Below are 10353 nucleotides of genomic sequence, written 5' to 3' on the forward strand. Positions count from 1 at the left end.
ATTGAAAAGATAAACGAAATAAGCATTTTACATTCATTGGCACCTTGCCCTGTACATAAGCGTCATTCAATAAATGTCAGTTGTTATTATTAGAAAACCATTCTGATATAGTTCATTATTACAAAGAAGCAGATATGTCAAATCACATCTGAAATACATGGATATCAGGGCATGCTATAAAACCCAGACAACTTTATTACTATAATATGGATTTTAGAAGGAGGCAAATCTAAGGCTATAAAATGGTTCCACTGCATATATATGCTATTTACTGGCATATCTGTACTTTCACACAGACAGATTTATACACTGGTATTTAATCCTTAAATGGGAGCCATTATAGCAACTTATAGTAACAGGACAGAGCTTAAAGAATGTTAATTATGGCTAGAACCATGGGAGCCCTCTTGTCACATGCCCCTCCCCCCCTTTTCATTGCTACTGATGACTTCCCATGATTAAAACAAGGCTCCCCCTGGGCGGGCCATGGTGGCTCAGCAGGCAAAGTTCTTGCTGCCATGCCTAAGACCCCAGTTCGATTCCTGGTGCCTGCCCATGCGAGAAAAAAAAAAGACTCCCCTAGAGAACATCATATAAAGCCTTCAATGACAGCAGCGATACAAACCTTTCTTTGTTTGTTGGGTTTTAACGCTAAGCCAAGCTAGAGAATTTATCCTTCATCCTGCTTTTCTTGAACTCTGTTCCTGAGAATTCTTGGGCAAAGTGGCTCTGTCAATCTAATAAGGAACATGTTACATACTTCCAATATCACTAAAAGTGTGAAATATCAGTGCCACTGGTGGTCATATATCTCAAACAGAATTCTGAATTCCTACATCTATATAAGGAGTTCATATATATATATATATATATATATATATATATATATATATATATATATATTCAATTGCACTTAGACCAGGAAAAAGCTTGTAACCTAACCAGTTAGATCACCAATTGCATCCAAAACTCTAAGCCACCAAACTGGCTTTCAAGACAAACAAGAATGGGATGTTTTCATATTTTGCCCCAGGGCCAAGGGTTATTAACCCATCAACTCTGAACTGTATGATAACATTTCATGCATAAATGAGTCCTTTGTGCAGTTGTTCACTTAAAACAGAACTTCAGGAAACAGGATCCTCCTTCAGAAACAATTTCTAGGACATGAATATCATAAAATATTTTGAGACATTATATATACCAACACTGTCTAATAGAAATATAGTTCAAGGCACACATGTAATTTCACATTTTCAGGTAGCCTCATTAATAAAGTAAAAAGAAACAGATAAAATTCATTTTAATAATGCATTTTATTTAGCCCAATATACCCAAAATACTATAATGTTTTACTTGTAATCAATAAAGATTATTAATGTGATATTTAATATTCTTTTTTTTTCATACTCAAACTCCAAAATCTAGTGTTTAATTTACATCAACAGCACATCTTGATTCAGACCAACCACATATCAAGTGCTTAATCGTCACACGTGGCTTGTGGCCAGTGTACTGAACAGTGCAAACATAGTCGAAAATCTAAAATTACAAATAACTGGTATGCTTGAAGAACCATGCTTACCCCACCCCACTACTAATTCAGCCCTCCACCCCTTTGCTGGAGCCTTTAGGGTGCCCCTCACCGGAACCACAGTTCACACGGAGGTATGAGCAAGAGGGGAGGAAGGACAGTGCTTTTAATAAACCAAGTTGGAAATCCAAATTCATTTCCCAGTAGAAACAATAAGAAACACAATAGTTCTGTGCTTAATTGACATTAAGGGTTAAAAAGGCTTTCCTGGGGAAGAAGGTCTGGGAATCTAATCACCATTTGGAACTCTGTATCCAGGAGGTAATGTGTTCCAGTTCCCATTTACACATACAAATGGACTGGCTGGATCTCTCATTTACACTCTTGGTAAAAAGGGAGCAGAGGCCACATTTACATAAGAGTTTTTCATTTAAGGGCTTAAATTAAAACAGTTGGCTCACTTATTCATCCCCACCCCTCTTCAATCCTGTTCCCTGGAAAGTACATCTCTCCCAAAGATGTGGAACAGCTGCCATGTTTAGCTACACTCTGAAATTGAGAACCCTGCTTTCTGAGCAGTTCTAATTATCTACCTGAAACAAAGTAAACTGAAAAGGAAGACATTTGCCCTCTCCTTCTCTGTGTTCCATTTTTCTGCTATCCATCCCACCCCAATCCCAAACTCAATGTCAAAAGTTCTGGGCACTAATGCAAAGTGAATGGATTTCAACTTTATCTTCTGGGGTTCCCCCACATTTCATTACCCCCTCCGCCAGGTCCACCTCAATATATGCTTCTGCATAATAACAATCAAGGGTGCACAACGACAACAGTCTTACCCTATTTCTCTTCAAATCCAATTTACGGTTGTGTCACCCCAGGAGAGATTATACAAATGCTTGTTTGTGGGTGTCAAGGCACTTTTGTGATCCAGTTTCATCTGGTCACAATCTTGACCACATAAAGTGCCCCATGCTGCCTCGCTTTCTCATCCACAGTCCTTTGGTTAAGAGTTTTTCTGGCTCTTGATACCTCCCATACCTTTACCCACCTTCTCCAAGCTACCTTTCTGCAATGACTGTCCTCTAAGAGCCTTGAGAGCTATGACCATGATTTCTATTATTCTGGTCTCCCCTCAGGCTAGGTCTTTCTCACTATCACCTTAGGACCCTGTAAGAGCCTGGCCCAGGAGTGCTCAATAAACACATGGTGAATGAATGCCTAGATTTCTATAGTAGTCTCATAGCTGGTTCCTCCCCTTTCTAATCCATTTTACAAACCATTTTCAGACTAATATTCCAGAAACACCATTTTTATCATATCACCACAATGGAGATACAAGTCAAAACCTGCAGGGGAAGAGGGTGGGGGTAGAAAATAGTTACTGCAAAGAAGCTTGTGGCACTTTCTGGGAGGGTGATACAAATGTCTGTATCTTGGTATGAGGTGATGGTTGCATGACTGTATAAATGTGTAAAAATTCTTCCAGTTGTTAAATTAAGATTCATGTATTTTACTGTTATATTTCAATTTAAAAAAAAGATAGGGGGGTCTACATTTATCTTCTAAAAATTACAAGTCTGAACCTAAATGAAAATGCTATCTGAAATAAACATTAAACCGACATGTCAAATTGTGCCGAGCAATCACCGTCTGGGGAAGAGTAGTGGAAACTGAAGGGGAAGGGGGTTGAGGGGTTGTGAGGATGACATTCATGCATCAACTTGGCTAGGATACAATGTTCAGTAGTTCAGTCAAGCAAGCACTGGCCTCATGTTACTATGAGGCTATTTCACAGATGGATCTAAATCATTAGTCAGTTGATTGCATCTAGGACTGATTGCATCTACATTCAACAAAGAAGATTGGCTTCAGCAATGAGAGGGTACCCTCATCCAATCAGTTGGAGGCCTAAAAGCAAGAACGGAAGATCTCATCAGTCAGAAAGAAGAAATTTTATCTCTACTTCAGCTAGCTTGCTTCTCCTGGGGAATTCAACATCATCTTCATGGGAGTTTTCAACTTGCAATCTGCCCTGTGGAATTCAGACTTGTCAATCCCCAGTCACAAACCCATTCCTCTCATAAAACTTTGTTCTGTTTCTCTGGAAAACCTTAGCTAAATACTGGGGCTTTTCACACTTGTATATTGTTTGCAACATTTTCCCCTATTTATTTAGTACCTACTAAAATATAGGTACTCCCTCAGGTATTAGGGGTACAAATACAGAGAATACAATATATACAATAGAATACAAACATAGAGAAGATCAAATATGTGCCCATAAAGGGCTCACATTAGGGAGGCCACCATGAACACTAATTAATCACTAAATTACCTGCCAAATGCTATGGGTACGGTATGGACAAGGTGTTATGAGATCACATATGGAGTTATACTGTTTAGTGCAGGAGTGGGGCAGCGAGGGATAATGGCTTCTGAGACTAAAAGGAAGAGCTGAGGCATGTCAAGCCAACCAAAGTGTGTTCCAGGCGGGGGCAAAAACATAATGACATGGAAGCAAGAGGCACTGCATATTTGAGAAGAGGGCCTAATGGGTCATTGTGGCTGGAGCCTGAGGTCCATGAGAAGAGAAAAGAGCAGAGAGACAAAGTTGGAAAGGAAAGATAGGACCAGATTGTGAAGGGCCTTAAGAGGCCAGGCTAAGAAGTTTGGATTTATGCTGGTATGTAAAGGGAAGCCACTGGAGGATTTTTGTAGGGAAATGATTTTTAAACTGTATTGCATCATGTTGCGTTATGTTATGTTGTATGTGGTATTATAGTTAAAGAATGATTAATTTGATGTCAGTGAGGGGGAACAATAAATGGCGAGTAAGGCTGGAATTAGGAGACAAATTGAGTGACTGTGGCAACCACGGTCCACGTAAGAAATGACGAAGGTTGAAACAAGGGAGTACTGAACAAGAATTAATGGATAAAGAGATTTAGGATACAGAACAGACGGGACCTCACAGTTTTATCAGTGTTCCCCAGTCATATTCTAGCTGGTCTCTAGTTGGAAGATTGCACTTATTCCCTTGCTTGCAAATCTAATCTACCAGTAACTCTCCTCTTTTCTTCTTTCAAAATATTCTCATCATATGCTTAAAATGGACAATGAGGAAAGTGAAAAAGGAAGTAAGATTCCAGATAAAACGATTCATAATAAAAGTTGATGCATTACTTTTTTGTGGCACTTTGAGTTTTAAAAGCATCTTCCATTGTCTAAGATGGCTCTCTCAGACCATGATGTGTTGCAATTGTTTCACCCAAGAGCACTTCCTTAACTTCCTAACTACAAAGACAGGTTCTCCCTTAAACTCATTTTCCAAGTAAGGCCCATAAAATATATTTGTAGGCATATGAAAAACTCATTCCTTAGTTAAAATTCCAATAAATGTCTGGAATACAGATCATTTTTTTTAAAGCTTAAGTTTCCTTCCTAAGTCGGTTAACCAAAATTCTGCCTTTTGCTGATACATGTTGATAAAGGCATGCAGATACCAGTAACTAAAACTACAGGATGTGAAAAAGCAACTTTCAAAGGAAAATTTTATTTTTTCAAATTATAGACTTAGGCTATTTTTCTGAAAGATTATCTCTTCCTATTTATGAAAAAATAAAATAAAAATAAAATTTTGGCCACTATTTATACACGTGTTTCAGCGATCTCTAGAAAACTGATTTGGTTTTATGTTAAAAAGGCATTTGCTTCAATCAAAAAATCATTTTAAGAAAATAACTTCAATAAGACTGTTTTGCTATTTACATCCTAACTAAAATAAACACTTATCTTCTCAACAGAAGATAAGTTCGGAAGATAATCTAATGGCCCATTTTCTTCCTGATGCTTTCAGTTTGCTCAGAGTTAATAGTGCTGACAAGCTTACCTTTCCTATTCTCTGAGTAAAAGGAAGTCATGATTCATAGCAAAACACAACATACAAGACAGCAGAACTTCAGCCAAGACTATTAAGAGCTATTAGATAAATAAAACACTTTTATAAAGCATGTATTAAGCTCAAAAAGATACATTGGAAATGTTAAAATATTAAACAGGGTTTCATTGTAGCTGTGTACACTAAAAATACCATTTGTAAAAATGTACTGTTAACACTTGTAACACTATATGCAAAACTTGTCTACAAAGCAACACTTGAAACAGATGTAGCTCACAATGCTTGCATTTCATATGCTTTTTTATATGGTCCCCAAATCAAATTTAATTCCACCCATGCAAAGCTGCCTGCAAGTAACAGGTATGACTAATTTGAAAAGAGCACATAGCCATGTTCTAGAGGGGTATGCAGTAAAATGTTACTAAGTCTTCAGTGAAATACTATATTCATATGCTCAACAGTGTACAAAAGTGAAAAATTCCAGTCACAGTAAGTTTTCACAAGATTTATTGTCAGGGCCTGTAAGTGGATATACTGGGAATAGTTACATGCCTATTAGAAACAAAACTCCCAACCAAATTCACAACTCATGCTTGTTCCATAGAAAGGAATCCTCTAGTAAAAACTAAAATTCATTTTGCAGTGTTTAGAGTTGGTTATAACCAAGATCTGAGCAATGAGCAGTTATTGTGAGAAACGATAAACAATGGCCTTCCCACATTAGAGAAATTGAAAACTACCCTTCACATCATTCGGCAGAAAAATAAGCTACAAATAAAACCCCATCCTACATCAGGTTGCTGAAAGGACCTCAGGAGCCTCATAAAGAGTGAAGTTTGAAGTAGTAACTAGGATGCCTGCTGACAATTGAAGAAAACTTATTTGATAATCAGAGTGACAGGAGAGACATTGATGTCTCCAAGCTATTAGCAAGTGAAAGACTTTTCTAAATTTTGAAAAAAATAATTCACCAGATGTTCTAAAATGTAACACCCTCCAAACTGGCTAGATCCTAAATGCAAAAGAACAAATAGTTATCACATGCTGAGGGGGGTGCGGTGGGCAGGAGGAAGTGGCTGAAAGCCCCAGGAAAAGAAAAGGCTACCTAGAAATATGGCATATCATTAGTGACTCAAGTATAGAGACCAAAATGACAAGAACATCATTAAGAGCATAAACCATTTCCCAGCAAAGGTAAGATTAATATAAGATTAAAATGAAAGCCTCAATAATTTTGGAAAAGCATAAAGACTGAGACGATAACTAATGATTAATAATTAAACTATTTTACAAAGCGTCTCTCCATACCTGACCTAAATAAGAAAATAAAATAATGATCAACTTGGAAGAAAAAATTTTTTTTTGCTTTAAAAAAATGTAGTATATGAGATGACAGGATAAATAGAGCCAATAGACGAAATCTCCACTGAAAACAAAATCCAACTTTTCCCCTTTTCATAAAACTGCTCCGACCCTTTAAAATCCCATGATGAATTTCACAGCCACTAAAAATTCTAAGTATGAAGACTATGTGGCAACGTGGAATAATTCATGGGATAAAATAGGTGTGAAAAGCCCAATACAAAGTAGGATGTACACTGTGGTTACGGTGCCATGTAAAAAGATGCAATGAGGGTTGTTGAAGTGGTGTGACACTTTTTTTTCTTTTCCAAGATTCTGTAAATACTGCTGTGTAAGTTTTATAGGTCAAAACAGTATTTAAAGAGAAAAAAATTCATTTACTGTTCATCTTGGCACTCCGAAAAATGTTGAACAAGCTGTTCCTTTTAAGAGCAAAAAGGGACTACTTCGTAGTTTATCCTTCTTGCTACTTCAAATTAAGGTGCAAGACTTCCAATGGCCACATTGCAAATGGTGGGTTTTTATCTGTAAGTGTTAGTAGTCAAAGGGTGTAGACATTCAGACTTAGGACGTGCAAACATCTGCTTTTCTGTGTGGAAAATATAGGCACACCCTTTTGGGAAACCGACAGTTTTAAAAGCTTACGACATTTTGAAAGATGTCTACTTACTCCATTGTTCTAAACGGAAAAATCCAAAACTGAAAACAATGCATTGAATGCAGAACATTTTAAAGGGGAACCTACTGATGAAAATGTTAACCTGAAGATACAAGTTACAAAATTAACGCCTGCCTTCGGTTTTCTTATTTCTGAAGGCACACTGGGCGACTGGGCAATTTGGTAAGCTCCATTCATTAAAACACTTCAGGCTACTGAAACGGATTAAAACGCAGCCAGAATGCAACTCCCTAGCATACTTAAGAAAATTCTGGGAAAAATGACTTGCAGCAAAAACAGTTAAGAATTGTGGTAACTTTTTAAATTTCAACTATCCTAGCAGGACTCTTATGCACGTTGATCTAATAATTTGAGCTGTTATTTTAGCTGGCTGGGGACGCCAAAGCAGTTGTTCATTTCCTCACCATAGGACCATGAATTGTTAATTACCCCACAGAAGTTAAAGCCTCCCCACTTTTCTCCAGTAGGTCATAATCCTGTAAATGAAATCATCGAAATTGACTATAAGAACTGTGCACAGTCGAGTCCTCGCCTTCCTTTTATTTCTTTTGCTGGAACAAATCCCCACGTGGCTTACGCAAACCTACTTCACGATATAAAACAGGTAGGTCAGGGCCCTGGAAAGTTCTTGCCCTGAGTGGGTTCCGACTCGGCTTCCGGCTGCCTCGGGTCCCCGCCTCCTCCCCCGTCTTGCTTCGCTGGAATCGCCAATGAAACTAACAGTAGCTAAGGTAACTGAGTGGGGAGCTGAAGCAGACCAATTCCGGAGAAGAAATAAAAAGACTTTCTTCGGGGCTTGGGGCTCTGGGCGGCTGGCTCAGCGCGCAGACTTTCGATTGGGTGGGGGCGGGCGGCTGGGTTAGAGACAACGGAGGTGGGAAAGCGGCGGGGGAGGCTTTTAGGGCCGCTGGCGGCCGCTGCCACGCTCTCAGCAGGAAGGGGAGGGGAGCGGGAGGAAAGGGGGAGCAGGGAGGACAGCGGGGTGGCGGGAGGGAGTAAGAGAGGAGGAGCTGAGGCTCCAGGAAAGCCCGCGCGCGGATCCGCCGGCAACTCGGGGCGGAGTCGCGGGCTCTGCCTGCCCCCCCCAACCCCCAGCCGCGTGCTGGGCGCGCCGAAGGGGCAGACTCGCCTCGTCGCCTCCCTGCGGGTCTCGGGGCCCTCCCTCCTCTCCCTCCCCTCCCTCCTTTCCATCTCAGCAGTGCCCTCAGTCTCCCTCTCGCTGGCTCATACAAAAGCAAAATGTCCGCCATCTTCCGAGGCGGCGGCGCTTGTCGCCGCCACCCGTTCGGCCCTCCTGCGGCTTCACCCCGGGGACTGCCCCTCCCCCGGCCCCACTCCCCGGCCCCAAGGGCAGCAGCGACTGGAAGCCGCCTACCGCACCACTCCGCCCGCCCTAGCCAACCCCCTCCCACGCACCCACCCACCCGCTCCCCGCCAGGCGACGCAGGACTGCTGCGGGCGGAGGAAAGGGGGGTAAGCAGCCTCGGCCGATTTGCTCCCGCTTGTCGCCCATCCCACCCGCCTTCGATGGCCCCTTTACCTTGATGCAGTACGGAGGCTCGTCATAGGTTACCAGCATGTACCTGTCTCCGCGGCTGGCCGGGTCCCGGGCGCGCAGCTGCGGGGCGAGGGATGACCGAGGGAACCGCGGAGGGAACGAGGGAGGCGGGGGTGGGGGGTGGGGGGGGTGGGGGTGTGATACGAACGTTACAGAAGCACCTAAATCCACCCTCCGTCCCTCAGGAGCTCTCCCCATCTCTCCTCTCCCCTCCCTTTACCTTCAAAAATAACTCCACAGCGCCTTTGGCAATGTCCAGATAGGAGGTGCCCAGGTCAGTGCGCTGGTTCATAGAGGCGGACGTGTCTATGAGGAACAGCAGGATGGGCATCTTCCCTCGCACCCCTGGCTCCGGCTCCCCACTCTCCTGGCCCGCTTGTCCTCACTGCTGGGTCCCACGACCCTAACCCTCAACTCTCGCAGAGCCGGGAGGCAGGGAGCAAGAGGAAGAAGGGGTGATGGAACCGGACGGACTGGACTGCTCCTGGCCTCCTCCTTCTGCAGCCCCAGCTCCCCTCCCTCCTAGGGAACTTGAAAGTGGGAGCGAGTGTAGCCCTGGGGCCCTGCCCCTTCCTCTCCTCTCCTGCCACCTCTACTGCCTCCGCAGCCGCCGCCGGGACTGCCGCGGGAGCATCCGTCCCTGCTCACTCGAGCACTCGCTCCAGACTGAGAGCCGTCTCTGTTCCCCGACCCACAACTTCAGTCCGCTCACCTACCATGGGCACCATGTGACCAGAACGCGCCATTGGCTGCCAATTATGTGGTATTTGCATATTCATTAGATGACAGGACAAGGGGCGGGGCCTGGGCGAACCCTGGGAGTTGAAGTTTGAACCCAGGCGGGGGGTAAGTGGAAAAGTTAAGGACCCTCCTTAGGATTCTCCTATAAAGGGCTTGGAAGCTGTTAGGATGGTTAGTTCCGGTGGTTTGGGTGGAGTTTCTCTTGCTTGTCAAAGATTCCAAAGGAAGAGTGAATTTGAGCCACAGCTGTAGAGTACAGATGCTTTGACCGGCAGCACAAAATATGTTTTTGCAAACCGCAACCAGTCAATCGTGCGAGTGGATAAGACCAAAACATTTTTGAAGTTGCAAACCACTTTCCTGGCAAGACCTGCTTCTAATGGTCTTTCTTTAGATCTCCTCCCAGCCCCTATCAGTATTTGTAGTCCGTTGCTGGCTTTGCATTCCACATATATCTACTTAGGAAGGAAACTTCACAGTTTAAATGCAGTTACCCAAACTGGCTTTTGTATGCACAGGTTTCTTCAGTCTCATTGAGCATTTTGAAGTATTGATCTGCCTTTGATAGTTCCACCCAC

General features: G+C 42.6%; 1 protein-coding gene across 6 annotated transcripts in view; it reads right to left on the minus strand.

Annotated features, from left to right (window-relative positions):
• The window catches only part of INTS6L (integrator complex subunit 6 like), a 61639-nt gene extending 51890 nt beyond the window's left edge, over window positions 1-9749 (minus strand). For 5 of the 6 annotated variants that reach the window (XM_077145219.1, XM_077145222.1, XM_077145223.1 and 2 more), the window contains exons 1-2: window positions 9255-9749; window positions 9017-9094 (exon numbers count right to left, since the gene is read on the minus strand). In XM_077145219.1, coding sequence (XP_077001334.1) covers window positions 9017-9094; window positions 9255-9365 — 189 coding nt within the window. In that variant the 5' untranslated portion in view covers window positions 9366-9749. The remainder of the gene's footprint in view (window positions 1-9016; window positions 9095-9254) is intronic. The other variant, XM_077145220.1, reaches the window with a different exon arrangement.
• Window positions 9750-10353: the final 604 nt, after the last annotated feature.

This window comes from Tamandua tetradactyla, chromosome X (assembly GCF_023851605.1).
Source record: "Tamandua tetradactyla isolate mTamTet1 chromosome X, mTamTet1.pri, whole genome shotgun sequence".
In the NCBI taxonomy this organism is placed as follows: Eukaryota; Metazoa; Chordata; class Mammalia; order Pilosa; family Myrmecophagidae; genus Tamandua; species Tamandua tetradactyla.